At 38.7% G+C, this 16845-nt stretch overlaps 1 protein-coding gene across 1 annotated transcript in view; it reads left to right on the plus strand.

Moving 5' to 3' along the window:
- Window positions 1-16845, plus strand: part of CEP112 (centrosomal protein 112) — a 182915-nt gene that overhangs the window by 59844 nt on the left and 106226 nt on the right. The window contains exons 18-19 of the mRNA XM_075719938.1: window positions 6879-7014; window positions 10283-10390. Coding sequence (XP_075576053.1) covers window positions 6879-7014; window positions 10283-10390 — 244 coding nt within the window. The remainder of the gene's footprint in view (window positions 1-6878; window positions 7015-10282; window positions 10391-16845) is intronic.

A 16845-nucleotide genomic window follows, 5' to 3' on the forward strand; every position in this document is an offset into this window, starting at 1 on the left:
ACAATAGTACGATTATTTGAGCCATAAAAATAGTTACCTTAAATATGTTGCATGGCAGAATGAATGCTGTATCCTTGTACCTCGTTGTATAGGCGAGCGATATGCTTGCTTTTTGGATTCTTTACTTGCGTATTCAAAACTGGTATTTGGTGGTGCAGCCGTGATTGTCGAAGGGTAGAAGAGAAACAGGATTGGTGGGAAATAATTTATTTTATTAAAGGCTTTTTGACCCAGGGTGGTTTTATCAGCACGTCTTTGAAATAATAAAGCTGGCATGCTTTAAGCTGAAGTAATTAGTTAGATGTTTCATTTAGAATTCTGTACTGGAAAAATTGGAGACAGTCTTAATACTGTTATTTCATCCTCGTCGTCTTTGATTTGCCAACCGCTGTTGGCTCTGCCACTCATAATACATTGTGGGCCGTTCTTTGTTAGTGTGAAGTGATTCTTCTTGCCTGGCTCTCCTCCTCTGCTCGGTGATCTCTGCCATAGTTTGTCCTCCAGATGGTTTATTTTAGTCGCCCTCCAGCTTTCTGTGCCACAGCACTGTTCTCTGATCCCTATCTTTTCCTTCTTTGCACCTCTTCTGGGTATCTCATGAATCTATTTGCTATCTCTGCTGCTGACTTTCTGGTCCACCTTTTAATTACAGTCTTGTCTCCTTTTATCTAAGCCATTATCTACACCTGTCTCTCTAATTCTCCCCTCCGTGTTCTCCTTGTTGAGGTTTAGCTGTCATCTCAGCATGTAAGAGCCATGACTATTAATCTCTGTTCTAATCCTCCTCTCTTGATAACCGAGCCTCTGTGGCCTTTCATATACGTGGTGTATCTATATCTTGTAGACAGTTTCTGCAGTGTTGAGCAAAATTATAACATTTTCCTTTCCAGCCACATTTACAACACTTTCCCAGCCTTTTAACCCACATCTCATTCATCATTTGGCAGTTGCTGTTTTTATTCTGTTTGCATAGCACCTAGCACAACAGTACCCTGTCATTATTATAATGAGAAATAGTTATAATAATTATTAGTGTGTTTAACCAATGTCTAGTTAATTTGTGAGCCATTAATTTTGAATGTAATGCATTATTCTTCTTATTTCACAGAAGTGTGATATACACACGTGGAATATTTACTCTAAATTCATTAACGGCTTTAAGTGGTGGTTTAGTTTGTTAATGTTATCTCATGATTTATTTAAAACATAAGTATATAGTTTAAAATAGTAATTGTATTATAAATGACATTTATTGTTATAGCTTACTTGAAGGAATGCAGACCAGCTTTTTGATGTTAACATCTCAAATTATGCAAATGGTAAACAATTTATAAGTGGTTTGTGCTTTTTCTCATAAAGACAAGCTCATCTTAAAATCAGGGAACGAAAGATAAAATTGTTCTCTATATTTTTGGCTTTATTTCTTTGAAATGATGAAACAAGTTAGAATGCTTTCTAACAACTTCGAAATATTAAAGTGCCCAGGGACATGATAGGGATGATGTTTTGAAGGCAATAAATATTTCAGCTTCACATTTCAGTCTTTCTTCTTCGTTCCTTTGATCTCGCTTTGGTTTAGTTATCATTCCGCTTGAATGACTTCACACTGTCTTTCTTCCTCTCCACACCAAAAAGAAGTGTTCTGCACATACTCCATATGTTTGGGCGCTCGCCTTATAGGAGAGCCCTCGTCGTTCCTCGTTGTTTGCTGGTAGTAATGGCCTCTACAGTGAGATACTCTAACCACAGCTAAGATGGGTGCATTTAGGCCCAATATGTAATTTACACAGAAAGCTGTTACTTAGCTGCCACTGTTTGTTAAAAATAGCAGAGCAGGAGAAGTAAAATTGGTTTTTTCTGTATTTCAGAGAATTGTTACTACTACTGAAGCATTCTTCTGTAACAATAAACTAAACCAGTAACCCCTTCTTTCCACAAATATATGGTACTTTAGGCCTTACTACATTATTTATGTAGTTGAAATAGTCTGCATTCTAGAAATTAAATTAGAGGGGCTGTTGCGTGGAGTGGTTTTAATGGTTATTGCACCCAGCTAAAATGTGGTGTCATGGGTCTTGCATTTGTCTATAAATCATGCATTCATGTGGAGTCCTGGCAGTATCAGGGCACGTCCGTGTGAGAGTCCCTCTGAGATCAGGAGCAGGATCGTGGGGTCACTTATATAAGATTTTGTGTACAGAAATGTGTGTATCTGTGTATGGGATGGGTACTCCTGTCTGTAGCTTATACACAAACGATGCTGAGGTAAATTTCCTGAATTTTGCTTCTGCATGGGCAGATCATACGTGTTTTGATGACGGTTATGTTTTTAGCTGCTCAGTATGCTGTGTATTGTGTTGTCTAGTGAGTTGTCTTCTCCTTTGGGAACATGTGTTTATATAGGTTTTTTTAAATCTAAATGGACTATATAAATGGTGATAATGGATTTTGTTTTTCAACACAGAGTAGTGGGAGAGTCAATTTTTTATTTCTTGTGTCAACAACTAAAAAGGACAGCTGTTTAGAAACAAACCCAGCAATATCCTTCTTCAGCTGCCTTCCAGCAAGAGACTACTTTGCAGCTTGGTGGGTAGTGAAGCAATTTTCCCCTCAGAAGTATCAATATTTGGGGAGGAGAGGAAGGAATGGGCAAAGACTCGTGCAAGTACAGTAAATCTAAATACATAGGGTCAGTGCATATCAGGATCATCAGGGTAGTCAGCAGGAGAGCTTGGCCTTTCTGAGAAGATCACTGTTTGAAGATCTCGGCTTCATCAGTGGGACTGAAGGCTCAACCATTACTCTGCTTTTCCATGTCTCAGCCTTACAGAGCAAGATTGATTTTTATCTACAGGCATAAACTCAGAGTCACACTAACTTGTGACAGACGAGAGATGAAGCCTCTCACTCTTCTGGAGTCCATCAGAATCTAAGTTTCAGCAGCTTATTCAGTGGCAAAATGTATCTTTACCATAGAAATTCCTTGCTCCGCTTTTGTGCTCCACTAAACTCGGGGAACAATGGTCTGTTGGACACCAGTGGGTTTTCACTGCTGCCATCACTATTTGAAAACCTGACAAAGAATTTGCATATTCATGAATTAAAGCCTGGTATAATTTTTGTAAGAAAACATCAGGATTTTCACAATCTAGTTGTTTTTAATATCACTGCAAAGCTCTCCACACTACGCACAGGGCACTTGCGTGCCGATTTGCTAATGGGATGTGAAACTTGCTGTCCACAGAAGTTGTCCACATGTAGCTCGTGGAGGTACACATTTGGTACATCTGCATGTTTACATGCACTCTAAAATGTCTGAATTTTTTGAAGAGGCTGTGACCAAGACAGGTGCATCTCCTGTCCTTGTTTGCTGTTGGTCAGCCCTTTGCTTTTCGTGCAGGGAATGGTGAGACCCCTGCGAGTGACAGTGCTGGTTCATACCGCGTTTGCTGGGGCATCTTGAGTTTATTTAACCTCTCATGTAAATCGCTGGATTGCTCTGTGTTTCATTAACTTGGCTTGCAATGCTGTAATGTCTTACTGTGTTTAGTTGTTACCTCTTGGAAGGCATTTTACGAAGCAAGGAAAATACTTATGATTAAGCATGAAGAGGAAGTATGCAAGATGTTTATATTTTCCATTTATCTGTACACTTCAGAGTGCTGCTTTCTGAAATTGCAATTCTGGACTTCATAGTCAACTTTCACTGAGATGGTTTGTGCTGTGTAAGATTGCTAATTCTGTTGCCATATCCTTTATATGCTGAAACAAGAGGAATTTGCTGCTTTTTAAATTGGGGCCAAAGAGTAAATTCACCCTATTTTTATATTCAAGCCGGCTCAGCTTTAGGGGATTTAAGTGATGTAATTGTATTGTATTCGGCCCCACAACTAGTCCAACTGAAAAAAATAATCTTCAAAGTGAATATTTTAGTGCTTCATGCAAGGCACATTGCTCAGTGTCTTGGGAAAAAGAAGTAAAGCTTTTCTTATATTTGCGAACCGTGGTCCATTGTTGTACGTGTTTTCTAAGCTTCTGTACGAATCTTAACTGCACAAAAAGTAGAGAGAGCTAGCTCCCACATCCTTAAAAAATGAAGTTTTATTCCTGGTTATAATGAGATGTTGCATCTATTCATGGGATTAAGTCCTTAAAAGAAAGGAAGATGCATAAAACCAGATTCCTAAAAGTTTACATCGTAATATTTCAAAATAAAAATATGTTCCTCAGGAAGAAGATGTATAAATTTGGAGGCTCACTAACAGCACAAAGACTGTAATCTTGTTCTTTTACATTTAGATTTGTTGCATTTCCATCTGACTGGAACAAAAATGTTGTTCCGATGTCTCTTGACACTTATCGGCGTGTATATGTTTGAATAAGTTTTGGGTTTTGGTTTTGTTTCCAGTGCGGATTGCAAGCGTTAGATGTGTTTTGCGGGGAGGGAGATTCGTTACCTGGTGCCCATAACTGAATTAAGGATCTTTGGGAGGAGAGGTTGAGGTTTTCCCCTCTTGGTGTTTCCTCCAAGGTGAGGCATGTGGATAGCGCTCCGCTGGTGAACCGTGCTGCTGCCCAGCTCCCATCTTCTCTTCCAGGGTGTTGGGCCATGCGTAGGTCTCGGAAGGTAGATCATCCTCTTACGTATTCTTTCCTGTGAACTGCTGGTAGATGTTGTGGGAGAGGGGAACAACGTGCTCACTGTAATTCAGTATCAAACAGCTATTAACTTAAAAACTTCTACATTCAGCAGCTCCCTGGTGCAGGGGTTTCAAGGGGATAATTGAGCCAAATGCCTTTGCAGCTGGAGCTGATGCATAACTAACTCATCAGACAGTTCCCATCATTTTAGCTCTGGAGGCGTCATTGGCATGCCCATTCTGAGCAATGGCTGAGGATTTTTGTACTTGCAGTTTTGATCTTTTGGATCCTCTGTAGTAGAATTTTAAATCCTAAATGCTCTTTTTGCCAGTTGAAGGTAGACCGGGGGAAAATGTTGATTTTGGTGTTGGGGTTTTTTTGTGTGTAACTTTTATTGTCTCGTAAATGAATGGAGAATATGGTAACTTAGATTAATATACAGATATGCTTCCCCCTCAAAGGAGTTTAGAAAATGGAATTGCTGTGACAGTAGAAATAAAAGATATCTGCCTAGGGGTGACGGAAGCTCTCTAGCAAATTTGAAGAAAATTTGCACATGCTCCTCTATGAACACAAAACCAAAAATGCTAAACAATTCTCACTCTAAACAATTTTGTTCTGTTTTGCTCCAGTTTCTACTGGGTAAGGGAGGTATTTTCCTTTTTCTGTAAGGAAAACAGCAGTCTCCTTAGTCTCAATTATTCCATCAGCTATGAGTAAGGTACCAAAATATTTTTTTTTTTTAAATATGCATAATGAAAAAACTATAAAAGTAAACAGTAATATACTTACTCAGGGCTTGTGGCATTTCTTTGATCTCTTTGCTAATGGAATTACCCTGCTCTCCAGCAAACGGACACTTTGTGAAGATGTAGGATTATGTTCTTTGTCCCATTGTCAAAGTCTGGTGTGGAAACCACAGAAGAGGATGTGAATACTGTAACTTTGGGATTGGCAGCTTCCTGACCTTTATAAAAGGCTTGCTCAGTGCGGTAATAGCTGGTTCAGTGCTGGCAAGGTGACAGACGAGATGAATTAGCTGGTCTTTTCCGTCTCTTATGTGTCAGATTCTTTGTTTTATATGGAAATAATTTCTGTGAAAATGGGAGATTTATCATGAGGTAATTCCTCTGCCTGTGAAATGAAAATGTCAACCACAGGTCTGTTTGAATGTGTCTTCTGTTACAAACGGCTGGTGGAGCCGGCTTTGTCCGTTGATACCACCAGTGTGCTCCCCTGTGCTTTAACACAAAGTCAGGCAACGCCGCTGACCTGCGATAATAGAAACATGTAAGAGAAAGTTAATAATGCTGCCTGATTGTTTTCTATCTGAGGAATCACATCAAAATTCCTTAAACAGAATAGAATCATAGAATCATAGGATCGTTCAGGTTGGAAAAGACCTTTAAAATCATCCGGTCCAACCGTTAACCTACACTGCCAAGATTTACAAGTTATCAGAATTTTTGTCTGTGATGCATCAATATGGTGGATGTGTCTGGTTTTTAGATGTGTATATATGTGTGCATGTACATAAAATGTTACACATGCATTACTATTTATATGCTATGTTGTCTTCAGAAACCCAAACCGATTTCTATATATGTATCGACATTAATATGTCAAATCGTATAGGCTGTTGATATGAAATATCTTTGCATAAAGATTTAACATCTGTCATTACTTTAAAGGCTGAATAGATATTACAGCATTATGGGTTTCTAATAGATTAAGAAGGTACCATATGTCACGCATTACCCTGCTTTGCATTTTGATATGTGTCAAGCAGTGAATAATCCTGCATCTTGTCTGAGCAAAGATGGCACTGGGATAATTTTTTTGTTTGTTTTTAATGGGAGAAGACGATCATGCTAAAAGGAATTAATTTAAATATTGGGGGGGGCAATATACTTTTAAAGGTGAGATTAAGAAAAGGGGGCTGTACAGCGGGTAGTAACCCATTCAAGTCAATGCAGACTTTGAAGATGGAGGTACTGTCGTAAGCTATGAACGCCATGTTTAGGTGGGCAAAATTCAGTAAGAGAAAGCGAAAATAACTCTAGCCTTCTATTCCCTTCTTCAAAGTATTGCTAAGGGAAGTTTGGCAGAAGCTGGGACAGGAAATTGAAATCTGAATACTATTTTAAACTGATAGGGTTAAAGGCCTCTCTTTTACACTAGCACACTTGTTCTTTTATTTGATACTTGAACTCTGAAAATTTTCTGTGACTTTCTAGGGAGAAGGAGGAGCAGCTGACTCGGGTGACAGAGGTACAGAGGCTGCAGGCCCAGCAGGCAGATGCTGCCCTGGAGGAGTTTAAGCGGCAGGTGGAGCTGAACTCAGAAAAAGTCTATGCTGAAATGAAACAGCAGGTGAGAAGGTCACAATGCCAGCCTTTCTGAAACTCTGTCTCAGTAGGAAAGCATATTCTGATCTTATAATGCCAGAAACATGCTTCACTTGAGAGTGCTACATCAAAATCTTTCAGAATGTAGTGTCTTTGCTAGCAAGTCAAAAAGGGATGTTAGCAGTTGTTTCATCTTTCTAACAAAGCCAGAATTGTCATTGTTACAAAGATATCTGCGGTTATGATACTGATTAGGGATTTTTCAGGAGTGAGAGTATAAAGTGTTAGTTTATACACCCCTATGGAACGACGTTTGTAATTTTCCACTTAAATGTGTGTCTCTTCCTACTCTTTTCGGAACGACTCTGTCTTCCGTTAATGAGGTCTTGTAATCAGTTTGAGCCTAAACAGGGGCAGAGCCATTGTGGCTGCTGGCAGTCGTGTGCAGAGGACAGAAAAATCCATTTTTCTGTCCCTGAAAATTAGTAGCAGGAATTTATGTAAAAAGATTTCAGCGTCTTAAATTCCTTAGGGAGCAAACAATAGTTCAGCCGTTGTCCCTGGGATTTTACAAATGTCACGCAATGAGTGAAATAAGGAACAAGTGACAGGTGATCAAAAAGAAGGGGAGAGAAGGGAGTAGTTCCTTAACTGGCTCATGTGGTCGAAATCTCTCCACATATTTCAAGCTTGTAATTCTACTTGACCATATACTCAGTTTTCCAACCTCACCTATCATAACCAAACCTTGCTGTTGACAGTAGGATGCTGCAGTCTTATACTGTAATGGGTTTCTAAGGATGCTGGCTTATAATTTAGGAAATTCTCTTTCTGCTGTTCTCGTGAAGTTTTTTTCCCTGAAAATCTTCAACAAAAGTGAGAAATTAAGTAAGGCATTGCTGGTATTTTTAAGACCCATGGAGACAGCAAATAATAGAATTTGGAAATAAAAAAAGCAAGAACAAGCTCATAAAAGCAAGATTTGTTCTGCAAACTAGACCCATGAGGGCAATACAACAAATCCGACAATTTCAATCCGACATTTTCTGTGCGGTGAGACTCTCCTCCAGCTTCTTCATGATGACTTAAAATAATATCTTATTTCTGCTCCAAAAGGGATGTAGTCTAATTCTAGAAAGACTAATAATAGTTTCATTCACTTAAAAAATCCAGCAAACAAAACCCATCCAAACAAAAAAAAATGTGCAAAAGAATTTGGAAAACTTAAGGTCAACTGTCATTTAAAAATGACTGCGCATTTCATTTAGAATATTGCTGTGGGAAATTTTGAAAATAATTTTTGCTGTACTCCAAGAATCAGCCATGGGTTTATTCTGTCCCTGCTTGCATGCTAAAATATAGAAATAGTAAATGGTATTGTACAATTGAGCAGTACTGTTCTACAGGAACCAAGGTTCAAGAAAATACATCAAAGAAACACTACTGAAGCTGTCTTCATAGCTTTGTCCTTTCTCATTCTTCTGCATGCACATGCTCTTTAGATAAATCACCCATTGGATTGTAACACATTGGAAAATTCTATTTTTTGTGGTTAGGTGGAGTGTATTACTTATAAAACAAAAACTGTAGTAGCTATAGCAACACTGTACTTTAACTACACTAGACATATTGGGCTTCTAAAACCATTTTTTGGTGTGCGGCTAATTATGGAGATAAGTAGGATGGGGTCTGGCGTTTTCATTCCTTGTAATCAATATTTGATTCATTAGTTTGGCTCTGTGATTTTTTTTGCCGTGTGCTTCCTATTCTGTCAAGCTTGTGATAAGAGTCACCTGATGCCCACTGATGGGCGAGTGGTACATTTTTAACTGTAAGTTCTCCATTTTTTTCTAATAGCAACTAGCAAAAAGAGAAACAATACATAGACTATGTCATGGTACTTCAGATCTAGTGTTTCCTGGCTTTGGCAAATAATGATCGAGAGCCCTTATTCCACTTGTAGGAAATATATGAATGTGACCTAATGAGTAAAGCACAAAAGCCAGTAGAGTTAAAGCATCTTTGCATATGTTTTTTTACTCTTTCACTTTTTAGAATGTTTTCATTCTCTTTTAAAAAAAAAAAAATCCTTTAATAAAGTAACAAGATCTTTTATTTTTACTGGGTTTTTTATTGAGCTGAGTAAAATATGGCTATGGACGTGCAATTTGAGTAAGTTTGGAGGCGGAAGAAATTATTCATAAAATATTCCTTGAAGTCCCTTTTCTTACAGCAGATAGTAGCAGGGAGGTTCAAGAGCTACTGGAAGGATAACTTGTTCCTTTCTATTCTGTTTTTCCACTTTCTATCTGGCCAACTATTCCTAGTCCCATATCTTCCCCTCTTGCTGCAGTACTTTCCAATAAAACACTTCTGCTCTGAGTACTGCCTTTTCTCCTCTTTCCCTGGCTTAGAAATGATGTCCAGGCCGATTGGCAAAGGCATCTGTTGAAGACAGAGCACTCCCTTAGGCCAAAAAGGATTTTGGCTTGTGGTTCAGGAATTCATGTGTTTCTTCTTTTGGTACAGCAGATGGACTTGTGGCAGCGCTGGTCCTCCTGACAGCTACACCCCTTTTCTGTTGTTTTTTAGGGAGACAGTTTATTCACTGCTTGTGTTGGGACCTAGATCTAAAAGTAATTGATGAGTATGCACTGCTGCATAGTGCTGTGTGCCTATATATATATCTATTCCCTTGGAAACATGCCTGATGTACAGCTAACAGTTGTGCTTTTGATACAAAAGCCTTTGTTAATTGGGTTATGAAATTGCTTCCTTGATGCTGTGTGCTGGAATCTGCAGGACTCATTATTCATAGGTGATGACTATCTTCAGAGAACTTTACTTGCAGCCAAATAATTCTCTTTTAAGTTATTTTACTGATTTAATGTAAACTTACTTTAAATGTGTAGTTTGTGCACTGACTCACACATGATTTCCCTTGAATTTCCACAGGCAATATATTTTTAAGTGAAATATATTTGAGTCTTAAATATGTCTGGAAAAAATATTCACTCCATTTTGATGGGATGTTCACCACTGTCAAGTGAAAAATGGAGCCAATTCTTTGTAATCAGGGAGTGGCGTGGTGTAGATGATAACTATATCCTTAAGTAACTAATAATCCGGTATTCACTGAATATTAATTTTCACTCCATACAAATAGTATTATCATTCTCAGCAAGTTATATTCGTGTCTTTGATGGTTTGCAAACAACTGTAGAAACGTCAGGATGTTTCAAGCTATGCCGCTTTAAAAAAAAATCAAATATCCCCTTTCTTTTACCATGTAGATGGAAAAGGTTGAAGCAGATCTAAGCAGATCAAAATCACTCCGGGAAAAGCAATCCAAAGAATTCTCCTGGCAACTGGAAGAGCTCAAGCAAAGATACGAGCAACAGGTCAGTTGGTTTGCTCCTTTGGGTGGAGGGGAGGAGGGACATCGTTTCATGCAGATGTAGGTCAGTTCCCATGGCAGGCTTAATCCTGTTCTCGCTGTGCGTTGCTGTTCTTTGTATAAAGACAAAAATTTGTAGGTATGCAGAGTTTATGTGATGGGGGATGGAGGGAAAAGAGTCTACATAGAAAATATTTTTGTTTCCTCTTTGCAATCCTTTGTACCTCTGACTCTTGCAAATTTTTTCCCAGGCTTACAGGTGGCAACACCTATTTTCATAATGGCCAGATGACATTATTTAACGTGTTATCTGTTTTTCTTCTTGTCAAGAAACAGCATTTTATTCTTTTTTTATCATTTTTAACATGGGGAACGTTCATATGAATGCTTGTTTTGGCCCAGTGATAATGATTTTCTTTATTGTAATGTAATTTCAGCATTGGGAAATATTCAGGAAACATTTGGGTGGAGACAAGGAAGTTGAGTTCAGTAGTGTTGCGAAGTGTGAAGGGGAAAACCAGAAATAGAAGCAGACAAATTATCGCGTGATATAGACTTGAGAGCTACGCAGCTGAAACAGCCCGTCAAACGCTTGCGTAAGGTGGTACTTTGTCATGAAACTAAAGCAGTGTCTGTTTGGTACCACCTGTTAAAGGACTGAAAAAATTTTTTTAGCAATGATACAGTTGGTCCATAAGCTTGAAGTTCTCTCTTATCAATGTTTTTGCATGGATATAAGTTTACATTTCCACTGGGGAAATGTGGTTTCATTTCTGTTATCTCCTGTGCTGCTAAAAGGATGAAATACTGCAGTTGGCTTGTGGTACGAGACCTGCTGTGGTCCATCTGGAAGGGGCTTTTTCAACTAATTAAGGAACAGGATCACTTTGGTAGGTGTTGAGAGAGATGTTCGCCTGTGCTTGGGAGGAACAGTAGTGTGTTTTGTGCATGGCTCTCAACTTACGTTTGAATCGAAAGGAGTTTGTTGGTTCAGATCAAAGTATTGTTGCTTATCCTCACTCAGAATTGTCAACATTACTGATTGTGTTGTCACCTGAGAAAGGGTGAGAAGCTGTCCCATGTAAGAGATACAGCTCCCCAGGTGCTTTGTTTTACTGGGTGATATTATTTATGATTCTTCTATTTAAGGATTCAGGAATAGTCCAGGTTGCAGAGATATTGGGGGTTTTTGTTTCGTGGGTTTTGTCTTGCAGATGACCTCACTTGCCAAAGGAACAGTAAGAATTCTACCTCTCTGTCACGATTTAGTATAATCTCTGGAATAAAGGCTAGAAATCACAAATGCAGTCACTACTATGTAATTATGGCAATAGATTTTCTTCATATTATTTATTCATGTGAAAGCCACTGCAATAATTGCTTGCATTAAAGGTGAGGAAGTTTGACATGTCAAAGGACGTACTGAAGGGAGGACGATGGGAAGTGTTGGGGTTAGTTGGGTGTCTGCCTTCAGGCTAATTTTTTAATGGAATCTTATATTTACATCATTTTAGTGATATGGTTGGTTCACTTTTTTCTTTACAGTTCTCATAATTCATGGTCCATCTTTGAAATCCAAAGTAAGCATTTATTCAAAGATCTTGTTCCCAGGCTTAGGAACATGATCTGTAGAGTTAAGTACTAATCTGCAGTTCATCAGATGTTATGACAATCCTGTTCCTACCTCTAAATGGAAATTTTTTTTTTTACTTTCAGTATACATGGCAAGAGCTACCAAGCCATAGATACAAGCTTCTGCCAAATAATCTGCTGGTTTTGCACACTAAAGGAAAATTATAACACCTAGTAGTGTCAGGGTTTATTTTTTATTTGTTTTCTTGTATAATCGTGCCTATTATATTTAGACCTTCTGGAGACTGGATCAAAAAACCCCCAAAAACCAAGAAATGAATGTGATACTTAAAACTTTTTTGGTGAATCTTTTTACATTGGTATTCTGTAACAACGTTGATATTGTGGTAAACATCATGAAAGCATTTTCCACCAAGAGGAGATGTTTACTGCTTCACTTTCATTTATTTAGGATAACTACTTTTTACTGTGAGAAAAAACAGCTAGACTTTATGAAACATCACTGAAACCCAAGAAAAGGGTTACAGCACTAAACAGCTAAACAATGAGAGCCTCAGAAGAATTTTCAGAGGAATCCTGTTTATGCCCTTTTTTAAAATTTATTTCTCTTCGTACTTCATTTGGAATGTTCTTTGAAAGCTTGCGATCATGAAAAATATGTGACCCTTCCTGCAGATTGCAGTGGGTTATCATTGGAAATGACGTTCTTTTTGTATTGTCATTTCTGCAGTACAAAGCTCCTTCAGCCCAGCCATGGAGTGGTATGAGCTCAGTTCTTCCACTCTTAAAATTTCCTTTCAGGAGTTCCAACTTCTGTTTCTCTGTATTACTCTATTTATGCTTCAGAACTTCTAAACCATTTGTAAAGCAGACTTTTCCTTGTCTTGTTTTAGTGCATATTTCTTTGGTGGTTACTTGGGGAGGAATAGACTGATTTAAACTGTTTAAATAGAGCAGTAAATCAGAATTGGTGATGCGTTTCAGCAGGGCTCTAGCAGACTTCCAGTTGGGAAATAGACACCCAACCAAAACCAGGATACTTTAGTTACCTGAGAGATGTAGTAATTGCTTTGAGATGTTCTGCCTCAAGTGTCTGAATCTAATTGTCAAATGGAATTTATACACAAAGGGAAAGAAGATTGACCTTCAGATAAATTTTGCGTAGGTTGGCATGGTGAGTGGCAGAGGTAGCACTGGCAGCATACTGGACAATTCAGTTGCCCGTAAGTTTAATCATGTTGGTAGTGAAGGACCAAATGAACTGATGTGGGATCCAGTTCTCCAACCTGAGAAACGTCTTGGAAGTGTAGGAACTTGAGAGCTGTGGTTTTACCTCTCTGCTTTATTTGAATGGTTGCCTGTGCTTCCTTGAATTTTGATTTTAGAGATGACTGGTGTGAACATGGACTGTTGGTTGCAGGGCTGAAAGATTGCTCTGCCTACAGATTAGATATACTGATATATTATATATTGGTATTTACCTGGTATTTATATCAATAAATAACCTGATATATATTGATTTTTTTTTTTTTTTATTTTCCTTGAAAAAGAAGTAGGAAAAAACCATACAAACCCATGGTAGTTAGTATTTTGTTAACTTTTCAAATGCATTTGGATCCATTAATGAAGCAAAGAAGAAATTTTGGCTCTTGCAGTATTTAGTTTCAGCTGTCACATGTCACTCCTGGTTCCAGCTTCATCTGATTCAGTGCCACTTTCTTTTGAAGTATCCACTGAGAACACTCTTAGAGAGAAACTGGTGGCGCTTTTTTCTTTAAATATACTTTAGCTCAACTTTGTTCTACTTGCAGCTGTTAGATTTGAAAGTATATTTTGAAGAAAAAAATAACTCCAGCAGCACCACAGTTCCTATCTGCTGGGAGCAGCTGCTTTCGGCACTTCAAAGCCAGTGGACACCACAGCGAAGGCCTCAGCCTTTCCTGCCTTTGAAATGGTTGCAGTATCTATAGTCAGGCTTTATGGCACCGTCAGCACAGGAAAAAAGGTTGTTTGGTTTTTTGCACCCCCTCCCTTTTTTCTTTTTTTCTTCCCCCTCCCCCCCCTTACTTTCTAATTACATCCTTAGTTTAGCTCAGAATACCTGGGAAGTGTTTCTGCTCTAATCATTTTCCACAAGCCCAAATGTTTGAAAGAGCATGTGCCCAGACCTTGCAGTAACGGATTTCAGGCAGGCAGATTTGACAGAGCAGTTAGTTAATTTGCTTTTTTCCCGTATCCACGTCTGGGCACTTTCTGAGAGCACGCCTCTCGGGGCGAGCTGTGGTACCACAGCAGGGTGCTCGTGGTGGAGCAGGGCTTCCACTTCCAACGGGGACCTTTCGCAGCGGAGTCAAGTATGTACTCACCTTCGCTTCAGGCAGATTTTCATAAATTGTTATGAATAGAACGCTTTCAGTGACCTTTGGAGATCTTAGTGGTTAAACGGCATTAGCTTGTCCTTTTTAAAAAAAAGAAATACAATAGTAGATCACTGTGATCGCTGTTACACCCATTTTTTGCTATAAATAGTTGCTGAAGTGCTATGACTGAGTGTGGGGAAAAAGAAAAAGATGCAATATTAGTAAGAGAGCCCAAGTCTATGAAATTTCATTTTCCCAGCAGGAAGAACGCACTATGAAAAAGTTGAATTATTGTGATAGCAGGGTGGTGTTACTTGCTGAGTTATGGACATACTTTCTGAGATTAGATACCAACCCGAAGGTATAAATAAGCCTTTTGTTTTGGTTCGTCTTTTCTTTAATCTTGTGTCTTCCATTTTAAAATAATAATTATTCATGCTTCCATAGCAAAGTGGAAAGCTATTACGTGATAACTGAAGAATCTGCCCATATCTCAGGAAATCCTTTCTTGCGACATTTATTGTTGGGTTCTGACTTCTGTAAAACTTGTGAAGGGATAGAGTTGTCATCTTGTCCTGTTTAGCCAAATAGGAAAGAAACAGGACACCTTCAGAAATATTTTACTGGGTATTTTAAAAAATCACTTTGAAATCATGCTAACGATGAGAGGAATAGCCTACACTTTTAAGTTGGGAGCAAGACAAAGATGTGGTTAAGCTTAAATATGCCTTTTTCTATTAAAGAAAGAGAGGTAAAGAAGTGCAGAATCAGCTGGTGAAAAGTGAAAAAAGCATGGCTGTAATCTTACCTGCCAGCAGCAGGGACAAGTATCCAAGGTAGTGCTGGGAAATTGTTCTTATTTTAGCAGTGTGCTGGAGCAGAGGAAAATATTATTAGGAGGAGAGCAAGAATATCCTTTAGATCTTTCTGTATGTCTTTTATAACGTTATAGTGAGGTTAATTTAAAGAAAAGAGTGAGGTTATATCAGGTAAAATATAAATTTTGTAATCACAACCATTGTTTTTATACATAAGTGTATATATTTAAAAACAAACATTCAGTGCTAGCCTAATGTTAAGGTTCCAAGCACAATCTCATGCTCAGTTGCTTAAAAATATTCTAAAGTGTTATTTAGATTAACATTTAATGGCTGGGCATCTCCCCTGATAATTTTTAACCATATAACTTTGTGCCAAGAGATTTCACCACTGTTTGGATTATCAAGGCCGTGATGACGTTGGTGTGCTTTTGCTTAAAATTGTAGTGATAATTCCTCGAAATTCTGGAGGTAGGGTACTTTTGACCTGGGTGCATTTTTATTTTTCCCTTGAAGATCTACTCAAGTGTATTTAGGTAATAAACATTGCTTAATTCAGATGTTCAGGAGCTCAGCGGCTAAATGTTCTGAAGCGTCTCGCTGAGAATTTCCATGTCCTCTCTGGGAAACAGAGCCAGAACAGTTTGCGTATGAAAAGGTGGTGTAAAGGCTGTGACCTCGTGAGAGGGGGGAAAACACAACATAGGTAAGGAACAGACTAAAAAGTGGGGATTAAGCATTAAACCAAGAAACTGCTGTGACTTGGGGATGGGACTTGGAAAGGAAGCTCCTCAGGGAAAATAAGTACTGTCTGTGAAAAGAATTTGAGTGGCTGTGAAAAGCCTGTGCAATGGAGCCTAGAGCTACTTAGGCTGAGAAATGTCATTTAGTCCCATGGATGGAGAGCACTGGAGAGGCAAGTCCTGCAGAAGAGCTCAGCTGGAGGGGTGGCATGGGCTGAAGGGTCCATTAAGCATGAGTTGGCTCTCCGGGAGCCAGCGTTCCTTATTACTCCCGCTTTATCTGTGGCCACTCTGCCTTTCTAAGGTAGGACGCAGAGAGGATAGATGCCGCTTCTACATTGGATGCATTGAGTTTACAGTCCTATCATGTTTATTTGGCATATTACTTTTAGCTAATCGATCTTCCAGCTTGTGGTCTTGTCTTCAGAGCTACTACAAACATCATCAGTCCTATCACGAAACACAGTCACCATATGTGCACCTTAAACTGTGACTCCAGTGTCACGCTCAAGCCTTCAGAGACATTCAGCCGTCTGAATGAGAGATAACATAGAGGTAACAAGCTTAATATTCAGCTTGCATTGTCCCCGTCCCTTTTCTCAGTTAAGAGTTCCTGCTACTGCACTTATGTCCTAGCTTTTTTTCCCAGACTCATTCTTCCTTTTCTGTTTCTTCTAGCTTCTTTTTGACCACTGTTACCCACTCGAGTGAAGAAAACATTTACAAAGATGAGCCTGAAACATGGTATTCCTCAGACAGACCAATGTTCTAGGCGTTTCTTAGCTGTACTTTAAACAGTCCAGTTATATTCAGAGATTCATGATCCATTTTTAGTATGCTGGTTTAGTTATAAGGACACAGTCTTTGTAAAAAGCTTTGTTCCTCTCCTCTTTGTCTATAGCCTAAGATAATTGAAATACAGTCTGTTCTTGCATGGAGGCCAAA

Source organism: Pelecanus crispus, chromosome 12 (genome assembly GCF_030463565.1).
Source record: "Pelecanus crispus isolate bPelCri1 chromosome 12, bPelCri1.pri, whole genome shotgun sequence".
Taxonomy (NCBI): domain Eukaryota; kingdom Metazoa; phylum Chordata; class Aves; order Pelecaniformes; family Pelecanidae; genus Pelecanus; species Pelecanus crispus.